A 13,294-nucleotide genomic window follows, 5' to 3' on the forward strand; every position below is an offset into this window, starting at 1 on the left:
AGTTTTTTTTTCCTTGTTAAACCTCAGTACTAGGTAAAATGATTAACCAGGAGCTAGATATAGATAGTATGCAGAATTATCATAGCATATTCTTACTGTTCTAATTATTTTGTTTTGCTATTTAAGAAATTCCCTAAGGTTCAAGTGACTGTTATCTTAACACAAATGGGGATTCTATTACACTTGTCTCCTACTGAATCACCCAGACTTCTTTCATACATTGAATATCCTTTTTTGCTTTTTGAGACAAGGTCTATCTACATAGCTTGGCTGGCTTCAAACTGACAGGAATCTGCCTTCTTTAGGGGAGTCAGTATTATTTTAAACTAGGGGACACACCCTATCAGCTGCTAGATACCCAATAAAGCAAGAAATTGGGGATGAGGTACTGCACATAACTGTGCACAGGTCTCTGTCTGCCCGCTTTTAAAACTAGATGTTCGTATCTGGCTTTTGTACATTAGAAGTAACCAAGGTGCTGCTTGACAATACTTTGTGTCTGAAAAAAAATGGCCAGATGCTAGTGGGCCCCACCATTAATCCCAGCACTCAAGAAAGGCTGAGTGAGGCAGGAAGGTTAATATGAGTTTCAGGCCAGCTTGGGCTACAGAATGAATGAGACCCAGTCTTAAAAGAACAAAATGGAAGTGAAACAAACAATATGTGTACGGCTATGGACTTGGATGCGTCAATATAATTTGTTTGAAAGATTAAAAAAGAACTACCAATCTATAGGTACCTATAATCAGACTGCCAATGACAGCTGCCTTTATTCAGATGTAAAATTAAACGAATGGGGATAACAGCTCAGACGGTAGAGAGACAGTTACAGTGTGTAGGGAGCCAGGGTGTTCCCATTACAGCCACACAGTGCTTGCTGCAGGCCCTGTCCTTCACTGTCAGCTTCTGAAACCATCGAGGAGCAACACTCCTCTCTGTCAGAGTAGACAGAGAAAGTCAGAATGAATTACAATAAATACCAGCTGTTAAGTCTTCAGACTTCAATAAATAAACACGCGTTCCACGTTGTTCTGTTCATAAATAAGCTCAGTCCTTGCAGATGATGGGGACCCACACGACTAAGACCGTTCACTCGGAGGGACAGAAAAGTGGGCCAGCAAGATGGCAGTGCAGATAAAAGTACTTGATGTCTATCCTGACAACCCAGGACCCAGGACGGGGCAGGGGCACACTCCTGAAGTTGCCCTCTGACCTTCACGTGTATGCGGTGGCACACACACACACACACTCACACAGACATTACATTATTTTTTTTAAAGATGTCTAGAAGGAAGATCTTTAGGTTGTTATTATTGTTTCACCCTTATTCAGCAAAGGGATTCCAGTGTTTATGTGTGTAAGATACTTAGTACAGATGTGAGTACAAACACAGCCATCAGGAGCACTCTGGAGTCAGTTTTTCCAGTTCCCTCCTTCTGTCTCCCTCTCTGTGGCTTCCTGGAGTCTTCCCTCTTTGTGGCAAGCATTATTACATACCGAGTCATTTTGCTGGTCACAACTTACATTTTTGTGATTTTTTTTCTTTCTTTCTTTGAGACAGGGTTTCTCTGTGTAACAGCCCTGACTTTCTTGGAACTCACTCTGTAGACCAGGCTGACTTCAAATTCAGAAATCCCCCTGCCTCTGCTGGGATTAAAGTCATGTCCTCCCAGTGAATATCTTTAAAGTACATCTTCTCCAAATCCTGAAACGGGAATGCTGTCGCTTTCCTGACTCCTAGCTCCTGTCTGCCTACATGGTAACACTTGACCTTTTCAAACAAGGGAGCTGCTACTCTGAGCCGAGCTGACATCTAGTCTGTTACCAACTGACCTCATAAACAGTAGGCATGGTCACTTATCGTAGCATTATTGGTCAGTATTCATTATTCTGTATAATCCTTTTAATTAGGTCAGTGAAAATCCTGTCATAGTCTTCCTGCCAAAAAGCTATTACTCTTTTAACTACCAACTCTGGAGAGTTTTGCTTTATCTGTTGTGAGATGTCTCACTGTGGTCCAAGCTGGCCTGGAATTGAGGGCAGTTCACCTGTGTCATCATTTAGAGTGTTGACATTAAAGCCGTTGAGCTGCCGTGCCTGACTAGGGTTTCGTTTTTAATGTTTATGGGTGTTCAGCCTACATATTTGCATGTCTGTGTACCATGTGGGAGCCTGGTGTCCACTAAGGCCACAATAGGGCATCAGATTCCCTGGGACTCGAATTATAGTTATGAGCTGCCAAGTGGATGCTGGGAATCGAACCTGGATTCCTTAGAAGAGCTCCCAATGCTTTTTAGCCATCTTTTCAATCTCTGGTTTTATATTTTTAAGATATTTTTATATTTTCATTATGCAGCTCTGGCTATCCCTCTATGTAGACCAGGTTGGCCTCAGATTAGAAAGATCCCCCTGCCTCTGCCACATGAGTGCTGGGATTAAAGGCCTGTGCCACCACATTGGCTTTTAGCTGGAGTTCTGTAAGAACCAATTTAGAGTTGTGTTTGTTATGAAATTACATTTTTAGGAAAAAGTCTATTAACGTCAAGTGACATAAATGTCCAGAAGTTTGTTCCCTTCAATGGACTAGGAGGTTTAAACCCAGAAGTCTAGTGAAGGTGCGATTGCCATCACTGATTCCTTAGACTGGGGCTTGATGTATACAGGCTGAAATGTGCATGTGAGGTGCTTTATTATCATGGGATAAAGTAGGGAGGCAGCACAGTGATCATTTCATTTCTCCTTAGAGAAAAGTTGGAATACTCTGGAGGGGTAGTTTCAAGTTGTGGCCTTTTACAGAGCAGAGGGTCACAGAGTTTCCTAGGTCAGACCTCGCTTTGTGCACACACTGCCTTCAGGTAGTGGCATTTGGAGCTCATAAGACAACAGTTCCCGATCCTTAGCACACCCTCGCCACATCAGCTGCTGACAGTTTTAGTAAGGTGTTTTTTAGGTCAGCATGTACAGGCCTAGAAAAAAGGTTTCATAGATACCTATCCCTTAGCCTTCACTTCACAGCTAGTGGGAGACACTAGAGAACTTTTATTCTAAGCCGCAGTTCTATTTTCCTGTAGTAAGTTTTTACCAGTCAGTCCTAGTGTCTAATGACTACTACCCCTCCCGTTGTCCTTGGCTGAAGGTGAACAGACTTGCAGACTTCCTGTGAGAACTTCCAATGGCGTGCAGGTCGATGTGGTGGGCAGTCCTTAACACTGGGCCTCAGAGGCAGGGCTGGACTCCAGGCGCTTGCGCAAGTGGCTGGCGAACTCTATCTGGGTCTGCGATAAGACCTGGTTGATGATGGTCTTTGGCAGCCACCCCTGGGGTAGAGAGAGACGAGAGCGCTGGGATCCTGGGCACAGTTCTGTACCCCACATAGGCAGGGGCCCCTCAAACTTGGCCTTGTTGGTTAAGGGTACAGCCTTTGCTACCTTATTGTTAAAGATGGATTCCCACTGTATGACTGCAGGACATCTGTTGTCACCTGAAAGGTGACAGTCATCACCTACTGGGCCCAGGGTCACCTTTTTAAATGGTCATAATTATATATGAAACTGATTTCTAAAAATGCATTTTTCTATGTTAACTCAGAATCTCAAATGTGTGGTCTTTCTACTTCTACCCACAAGTACTGGAATTTATGACACTGCACCCAGCTTTTTAGATGAGGTGAAAGGAAGCTTTTATAGGTTCCATGGTGGCAGAATAGCAAGCTATGTTTAAGTTCATTGCTTATCCAACAGCCTGTGACTATCAAAACGCAGGAGGAAGGCTGGCAAGATGGCTTAGTGGGTCAAAGTTCATGCCTAACCGTCTGAGTTAAGTTTCTGGGACCCAAAAAGAGGAGGGAAAGACCCAAGTCAACAGTGTCCTCTGACTTCCACATTGCTGTGACACGTGGGCTCCCACATTCACACATGCACATCGTGCACACACAACAATTTTTTTTTTTCCTTTGAGCTGAGGACTGAACCCAGGGCTTTGCAGCTCTACCACTGAGCTAAATCCCTAACCCCAACAGTAAATGTTTTAGAAGTCAGTATGCAAGCGGCTTCTCCTCTCCGTGGGGGGGCAAGAGCATATTTCTGTGGCTGCTTCCTACTCCCAGGCCTCTCTGCCCCCTCTCACCTTGAGGTCAATACTGAGCAGCCACGTGAGTTTGGTCTTTGAGGGACTTCCAGCCAGTGGATGAAGCACCATGCAGGTGGGGCCGTGTTCAGCTCTGGCAAATGAAGAGTAGACAAGGCAGGAGGACGGGTTAGAATTCTTAGACTGGTTAGTTAGTTATACTTCTAGAGTCCCTTGTCTCTTAAAGTTCATCAGGAAGTCCTTTACCCTAATGCTGTGTGACAGTTGGCATGGACTAGTTCATCAGAACATGCTTGTTGTGGCTGGAGGCCTCCTGCTGGGCCACCATTGTTAGAACCCAAAGCAGGAGCCTGCTCTAGCTTTGGGAAATTATTAGGATTCTTAGAAGTTCCGGGGAGGGTAGAACAAAGCACCTGGCTGTGGAAGTGGGGCTACTCTGGCCATTACTTTCTTGTTAAAGCTGACTGGGGCTAAGAATTGGTTTCTTGGAGGTGGGGATCAAGGTTATGGCTCTGCAGTTTGGAGACGGCTGCCAGTTTTACCTGATGACACCGCTTTGCTCGGGCATCTCCCCAAAGTGTGTGGCCATGCCTGCCAGCACACAGGTGGAACCTCTACGCTTGGTACAGCGCACGCTCACGAAGTCTCGGGGCCCCACCAGGTTGCCTGCTGCTGCTGCAGCCAGCTCATGGGTGATGACTGTGTCTTTTCCAATCTTCTTCAGGACCTAACGCAGAGTTGGAGTCAGGACTCAGCAGTGATAGGCTAAGCACCCATAGTTCAAATCTGCATTAGCTTGGCTCCCTACTGCCCACACTTGGGCTTTCCTCACCTTGATTTCCTTGACATTTGGGTTCCACTCTCCCATGGCCTCCATGCGGTCCACCAGTTCTTCATAGAGTCTGTCCATGGGCTGGTCTAGCAGCACCTCCAGTCGGAACACCTTGCCCACACCTGGCACCACCTTACTTAGCACTTCATCTCCATTCTCCTGTTAGGGACAGAAGACAGCCAGGGGCTAGCGTTAGAGGAATTTATTCCTAGGCTAGGTCTAGACAGTACTAGGAAAGGGGACAGCAGGTCTACAGTGAGCATTTGGGTACCTGGATCTCAACCTGCTGTAGATCCAGTAGGTAGACACTGCAGCCATAAGCTCGTATGCCTTGGCTTTGGTTTTGGTGATGAATGTTGGTAGCATGGACAGGTCCATTCCAACTGAAATGGCCTATACTTCAAAGCTCAAAGGGTCTGAAGGACAGACCTGGGAGTATAAGATGTCTGATCTACAACAGCTAATGAGATAGACAGTGTTGGGTTCATTGGTTTGCTGCTTTGTCGGCTCAATATGTCACTTTAGAAAGTCGGTGATTTACCCAGGGTTGCTCAGCAAAGAGCAGTGATAAGTCTTAGTCTGTTAGATCCTGTTAATCAGTTTCCATTACTTTAAGAGCTTGAGCAGCAAGGTGCTTCATCTGAGCCGTGGGTAATGAACACTGTAAACTTTTGTTGAAGATAAGGCCGCCAAAGTAGATCTAATCGAGCTACTGTTTTAACAGGTTTTGCTTCTGTGTGAGGATGAGATATTATCCACTGAGCTCGTCTACAGGGTAGGCTGCACAGTACAGAATGCACTCTAGCATTGTGCTGGTTGTAATGGTGGGTAGTATGTCCTCTAATACACGTGGTTTCTACTGGGTGAGTGTACAGCTCTCAGAGGGTAGTTGAAATATAGGAATAACGTTTCTCAATGAGGTCTTACGGAGGAAGGGTTATCTGAAAACATATTCTTTGTTTGCTTGTTGAGGAAGGATCTTACTATACAGCCCTGGCTGGGCTGGAACTTGCTATGTAGACCAGGCTAGCATTATACTCCCAGAGATCCACATACATCAGTCTCCTGAGTGCTGAGATTAAAAGGTGTGCACTCTTACCCCCACCTAATGATATATTCTTAGGAGAGTTCTCAGAGTAAAACTACTTGGCTGTTTATCGATTGCAAATGCAGCAGGAATCCCAGCAGGCCTTGGGCATGCTAGTGGGACTGCAGGTTTCTCAGAGCCATCTTTACTTACCTGCTGGCTTTCCTTCTTCCAGCCTTCCTGGTTGTTGAGTATGCCCAAGGCCTTTTGCATAGCCTCCTCTCCTTGCTGAATGTAGGACAGCTCCTGGTCACTGTAGAGTGTTGCTTCCAGTTGAGAACCTGTATACATAGCCAAGGAAAAAAGGAAAACAAGGTCCTAGCCCATCCACAGCTCTCATCCCTTTGCTCTTTGAATGTGTTCAGTCCTCAGGGGAGACAAGATCAAAGCCATAGGATCCTGCCTCCAAGTCAAGGTAGACACAGGAGTTAGGTAACCACAGACAGGGGACGGGCCTCATGAACACATTTGCACTGTAAGACTCATCACTAGCAGAAGCTCAGAAAGCCACAATATTTACCAAGTAGAGAGCTCCGACGCCGGACCTGACCCATCCACCCAGGACTGGGGTCCCCTAGGGCTCTCCGATTCAGCTCTTGGCCAATGGCTAGCACAGCTTGATGCCTCAGTCCTGCAGGAAGGGAAAGAAACTTTTGTCAAGGAGCTAGAAAAGCCCTGAGAAAGGCCATTCTGTCTACTCATCACATTATGAGCAAAATGGATTAGACACAGCCCAGCAGGGACCCAAACTACAGCCACATCTCTTAACTCCAAGTTAAACCTCCTCCAGCATTTCCAGGGCCCAGAAGTCTTTTACATCTTGAAAAATAGGGGTGGGCTGGTCAGCCCTTCCTGGCCATAGAAGTTTACCCGGGCCTGTTGTTAACCGGAAAAAGGCTGCTCAGTAAGTCGCATATCAAGTAGGGTACACCGTCTCCCGAGGGTTGCCCCGCTGCCAAGGTCTGCCTCTTGGCCATCCAGTGAAAAGAGTCACCCCACCATCCTTTGCCCTGTACTTGTGCTGCCCAGCTCTCCTGTGTCTTCTCCTCTTTCCAGACACTGCCTCAGACTGACCAGTCACTGCTTCTTAAAGTAAAGGCTAGCTTCTGTATTTCTCAACCACTGTGGCAAATACTTGCCTGGGACCCTTGGTACAAACTCAGACCAATCCTGAAGGAAGGCAACATCAGTCCTAGCCCCAGAACAACAGGGACTTAGAGTGGAAGCTAGGAATTACAGAATTCAGAGGAGATATGGCACCTTAGTAACCCGGCCAGTTTTTTAGGTGAAAACCTGAGGTCTGGAGAAGAAAACTTTACCCAGGCTCCCCACTTAAGAGGCACAGCTGGGACTAAAGCCTAGGTGGCCATCGCTCACTCAAGATCTTTCCCACAAAACTGTGTTGCCTAGAGGCTCCTGGCAAGCTGTGCCCCCGGAGACTCACCTTTCATGTTCCGCATATGTCTGTAGGAGCTCCCAGCACACAGCTTGAACGTAGCTAGTAACATGCTTTCTGTGGTAGTGCTGCAGTTGCTGCTGCTGCTGCTCCCAAGGATTTGTTCTTCCAGAGCCTTTCAAGGTCCTGAGCCCTGCAGCTGGCTCAAAGCAAGTGCTCTGCCTTAAATGCTTCCAGCGGAAGGCTGTGCATCATCACTTGAGATAAAAAAGCCATCAGTCACTGTGCAGAGGGTCAAGGATGGAATGATTGCCTCATACTGCAGTGCTGACCAAGGTGGGAGGGGGCAGACCAGACTCGGCAGGCAGGGGAAACCAGTGGTCACCGAGATGGGGCAAAGGCATATAGCTTCTCCAAAGTTTTAAATGGAGACTTCAAGCCCTGTCCTGAAGCTCCAGGTTCAGCATTCACTTAAATGCCCAGTAACTGGGTGAATCAAAAACTATACAGAAACTCTAGCCAAAAGAGGGAGCCAGGGCAAAAGAACCAAAGGGTGAGTTCTTGCAAGAAGATAGAACCAGGCTTGGTGGCACACGCCTTTAATCTCAACTCTCCAGGAACAGGCAAGTAGATCTCTTGAGTTCAAGGCCAGCCTGGTCTACATAATGAGTTCTAGGACAGCAAGGCCTACACAGAACGACCCTGTTGCAAAAGAAAGAAAAAGCTGCAAGACCATCAGGTCTGGAGGATGTCAATAGGTGCCTCAAAAACAAACAGGATGTCCATGTCAGGGCTAGGGCAATATCTCAGGCAATACCTCTGGCTGGCCTTGGTTCCTTCCACATGTGGCCTCCTGAGCACCCCATGTGTTCAGTAGTTCATTTAGACACCCACTCCATTCTACCTTCTCATTCTGGGGACTGTCTGGATATGAGATGACACATCCAGTAAGCACTCAAGGCCGAGAGTAACTTAGGCCTAGGTTCAACCCTGCTCCTTGCTCACCCTTAACTCATGCAGCTAATGCTGGCCAGGCCTGCTACAGGACTTGACCTGTGCGCAAAGGTGAGAAACACAAGTGACTTGGACATTGGCTTTTGTCGGTATTCACTTTTGGTATGTACATGATCCTATAGTATTGGGCAAAAATCTGGGAAGCCTTAGAATTAATTGCCTCAGTTGCTCCCAGACATGCCTGGCAGGGAAAAGCTCTACCTCCCAGCATGGCCCTGACAAGATAGCTTCCTTTCCACATACCTTTGAGACTACTTTTAAGCCAAATTCATACGTCAAGAATGTCGTCAGCAGGTCACTAGGTTTGTGTTCTCGCAGACCCTGCCTCCAGGAGGATACTTTTGTACCCTGTCACTACTATCTCAAGGCAGGACACTGCCTTCAGGCAACTGGATAAGTGGATATTTGTGGAACCACATGGGACAGCCAAGGCCTACAGCCTGCACTTCTGTCCTGGTGAGGATGTGTGAGAGGTCTTGTGGGAGCTTCTGACTTGAGGCTCCAAGGTCTAGTCCCAAACAAAGGCCTACTCTCCTGCCAGGGCTCCTTTTGTGCATCCCAGCTTTCTAGTAGCTTGTTCCCTTGGTGCACACTCTCCCAATCAGTGCCCACTGGAGAGCTGTAACCCAGTTCTTGATTCTTGTCTCTTTTGTGGAATTAAGAGTATTGGGCTGAAGAGATGACTTAGCAGGTAAGTCTACTGACTGCTCTTCCAGTGGTCCTGAGTGCAGTTCCCAGCAACCACATGACGGCTCACAACCATCTATAATGGGATCTGATGCCCTCTTCTGGTGTGTCAGAAGATAGTGACAGTGTACTTGTGTACATAAAATAATTCTAAAAAAGTAAAAATGTCTAACTGGTCTGTCGTCAAACTTGCTATGTAGCTCAGACAAGCCTTAGATACTGATTGTCCTGCCTGTGAGCATACTCTGCCACACCTTTTTCCTTGGGATTAATTCCCACAGGTACTGACCGCTTCCCTCCTAAATCATGGTTGGGTCCAGCACTCGGTTCCTATGTGGACAGAGTGTGCTTATTCCTGTTGGGACCTTACTTAGGGAAACAGCAAGGGACACAGACACACCTTTGGTTCAGGAAACTGGCCCACAGGTGTTACTTCCAGCCCTCAGAGAGGCCCAGAGAAGACAGACAGAAGCCCGCTGCCTCTTTGCAGTCTGTGCCTAGGCAGAGGGTGTGCTGGCCGGCCGGCCGGCTGAGCTTCATCCTATCCATTGCTTGGTACACGTGCTTCTCCAGATACACGTGGGCCCTCCTTCAGGGAAAGTGGTAGGGAGTTGGGAGGGGGTTGTGTGGGACAGGCCATACAGATAATGTTCAAGGCCTCGCTGTTGCCATTCTGTGGAGAATTATGGCATTCAAGGAAGGAGGGGGTAGTGTGGCCAGACTAAAACACTAAGGCATACAGCTGTTGCTGATGTCAGAGCTTGCCATTGACTCAGGGAGGGGGTGCTGAATGACCTCCCCCAGTGCCAAGACTTTTCCTCCTCTTTTTATCCTTTCCAGGCTGAATGACTACTTAACTCTTGCTGTTCCTCTGAGCAAAAAGGTCAAGAAAGGTCTGGGAATGCCCTCTGATTCTGGGCATCTAAATTTGGCTTTCCCTTTTGATTAGAGCAGAGCCTAGATGGAAGGAGACTGGTTGGACAGAGCAGTGAGGGAGCAAGGCTTTGGAACAGAAAAGGGAACTCTATTACGTGCTCAACAGCCCTATACTGAATGTCCACTATGGCACATAGACTCAAAGGTGAGCTACTTTGCCTGTGCAGGCGTGAGGGAGACAGGAGTGCCACATAGAAATATTCTTGCCTCTGCTTCTGTAAATGCCTAGCACTGCTAATCTTCCCCACCCCCACCCCCGGCCCCTTGAGTTCTATAAAGTGTCTGGCTTCTTTATTTTTTTTCTTTTGGATTTGCCTTCAGTGTATGCCTGTGTACCACTTATGTGCCTGGTGCTCAGAGGCCCAGAGGGGGCGTCAGGTCCCTGGAATTGGAATTACAATTATGAACTGCCACGTGGGTACCCTTAACTGCGGGGCCTGACCCAGCTTTCCAGCTTCTCTGTAACAGCTGGGCAGTTCACTGTTGTGGAGGCTGGCCCTGCCTCAGTTTCCCTGGTAGCTAGGAGTGACAGGTGCACACCCACTTACCAAAGCTTACTTTTGACTCGGCCACGTGGTAGCTGTAAGACCTACTGAACGAAGAACAGCGCGCACAGGACAACCTGGGAAAAGACTGGAGTGGGGATGCAGAGTGAAGGGTGGACACGAGTTTAGTTCCTGGAAGGCCAGCCTTAAGGCTCCTCCTCCTGACTGGGGCCCTACTTCACTCCATGTTTCTCTGAGCTGTATCTTCAGAAACTTTGACACAGATCGTGACACCTGGAATCTGGCCTGCAGCTAAGGCAGTGCGTGCGTCAGCTGTCCTCACCTTTGGTATGCTGCTGGTCCCTGAAGGGTCTGACTCAACTCGAACTCACATCTACATTTTCACCCATTTGTCTTCGGTGAGACTTGGCCACTCACCCGTCTACCCTTCCAACAGCCTTGCAGTGAAACCTACTATTTCAGGCATCATTCAGATGCTGGGGCTACAAGATCAAGCAGACAGAAAATCCCTTTACTTGGTTTGGTCGAGAAAGGGTCTCTGTAGCCCTGGCAATCCACGAACTATGTAGACCAGGCTAGCCTCAAAATCAGAGACCTTGTCTCTGCCTCCCAAGTGCTGGGATTAGAGGTGTGTGCCACCAGCAATTTTAAGGACAGGGACTCATGCAGCCCAGACTGGCCTCCAGGTCACACAGTGCAGCAGAGATTGGCCTTAAATCTCCAACATTCTTGCCTTTCAAATGCTGGAATTATAGACACGGGCCCATGCATCAGAAACCCGTCTTAAGCATTTACTTTGGAGATTGACAGTAAATAATGACAACTTTTGTCAGCTGTCCATAGTGAAAAATAAAGTCGGAAGGGAAATGGGTGACTTTCTCCTGCTACTCCAATGCTGGGGGCTAGAACCCAGGGCCTTGTGCATGCTAAATGAGCTTTCCCTCATTGAGCTACCCTTCAAATCCTTAGAGACGGTGTTTTGAAAAGGTAGTCAAGGATGGTGAAAACTTGAGCACAGGTCTAATGGTAGAAAAAAAAGTATTCAGGCAGTGGGAAGGTATTTGTGGAAGGAAGGTAATCATCAGGGGTTAAAATCAAAGCTAGGACAATCCACATGTACGTCTTCCTTTCCTAGTTATAATGGACACATCCAACCAGACCATGTTGCTTTTCAAGTGTTTGAGTCACTGTCAGAAACCTGTACTTTTTACAAATACCAGTATCAACATACATACACACATTTTACATGCAACCTAACTTCATTATACATGGTGTACTTTTTTTTTGTCTTGTTTTTGCATCTTCTTTTGTATTCTATTCAGAGTAGAGAGCAGAGGATGTTGTGGTTTAATAAGCAGAGCATGAAATCAAATATGAAGGGCCTGGGGAGACATAAAAAAAAAAGCCAACAGCCTGAAACAGACATTTTCCATTATTTCTGAATGCAGATGGCTACACGCAGGGCTCTGGGGGATTGAATTCTCCCCTGTGGAAAGCAATTGCCCAAGCTGGTAGCAGCTTTTAGTATGAACTGGAATTGGCCTGCAGTAAAACAAGACCATATCTACAAAGGCAGTGGTCAGAGCACTGCTTTTCAGTACAAACACAGGGAAGGGCAGCTGAAGCAAGCCCGTTGGCTGAGAAGTCAGAGAGAGGAAGCAATCCTGACAGTGTAACTTTTAAGGTCAGTTCCAGGCTGCTGCATGATAAGGACCGGAACCCTCATACAAGAATGTCCCTTTCCCTTTTATAAGGCATATCTGTTACTGCACTGAAATTGCTGACTGATATTGAAATAATCACTAAGTGACCTACAGCTTCTGAAGGTGCTAAATGTTCTGACACATCAGAGCTCAACTGACCAGTCACCCTGCTGTCCCTGCACAAGGATGTCATTCCACCTAGGCATGTGACATGTAAACTCTGTGTTCTAAGCAAGCGTCTACTACTTACTCAGCCAAAGACAGCAACTCCGACAGCACTGTCAAACCAATGCAAAAAAGAATCCACGTGCCGATGGCTTAAAGGGTTATGTTTTTTAAACACTCAAGAACATAAAGTGTATTTCATATTGCAGTATGAAATTAGTCCACAAACAAGAAAGAGTATTACTTACTGTCCAAAAGATAAAAAACAATGAATCTGAGATAAATTACTGAGAATCCTTTCAATGTGCCAATAAGGCAATTTCTACACTGTTGCCTCATTCCTCATTCTGTGTATTAAACCACACTGCTTTAAAAACATGCCATCTGTTAGACTTACCACACACTCTTTACTCAAGTCAACAAAATGTGGTGTCATCATGAATCAGTGCGATTAAACACCATTAGAGGGCTTTTTGGAGGGTGGGGTTGTTCTTGTGTGTATGATCATCTAAGCAAAAGAGGATCAAAACTTAAATGTAATGGACTTGAAAATCTAATAAATTAATAAATTAATGTGAGACTGAGGAGAAAGCATATTGTGAAGAGATTCTTACAGTTTGGAAAAGCTGTGGGCAAAGCAGGTCAAGTTTTCTAAACCAGAGGCTTCTGTTGTAACCAGTGCCTTGAAAACTCAAACTAAAAACTTATCAGGTATAAACATGAAAATGGGAATGGGGAAGGCAGGCGTATAGAACGTCTTCCTGAGGAGCAGCCACATGGGCAGCAGGCATCCTAGCATACAGACACGCACGCCTCACGTTACGTTAAAGCTGGGAGTTTTGTCTTTTCACCAGAAGCAACTCCATTTTATGAAAATGACAG

The 13,294-nt window shown here is 46.6% G+C and overlaps 1 protein-coding gene across 1 annotated transcript; it reads right to left on the reverse strand.

The window, feature by feature from the left end:
- Positions 1 to 730: 730 nt before the first annotated feature.
- On the reverse strand, positions 731 to 8,907 carry Star (steroidogenic acute regulatory protein). The gene is made up of 7 exons (XM_032918521.1): positions 7,450 to 8,907; positions 6,526 to 6,636; positions 6,159 to 6,286; positions 4,919 to 5,077; positions 4,629 to 4,813; positions 4,126 to 4,219; positions 731 to 3,317 (listed from the first exon to the last, which is right to left on the reverse strand). The coding sequence occupies exons 1-7, from the start codon at positions 7,511 to 7,513 to the stop codon at positions 3,204 to 3,206; spliced, it is 855 nt and encodes a 284-aa protein (XP_032774412.1). The 5' UTR covers positions 7,514 to 8,907; the 3' UTR covers positions 731 to 3,203.
- Between the last annotated feature and the right edge of the window lie 4,387 nt (positions 8,908 to 13,294).

This window comes from Rattus rattus, chromosome 13 (assembly GCF_011064425.1).
Source record: "Rattus rattus isolate New Zealand chromosome 13, Rrattus_CSIRO_v1, whole genome shotgun sequence".
Lineage (NCBI taxonomy): Eukaryota > Metazoa > Chordata > Mammalia > Rodentia > Muridae > Rattus > Rattus rattus.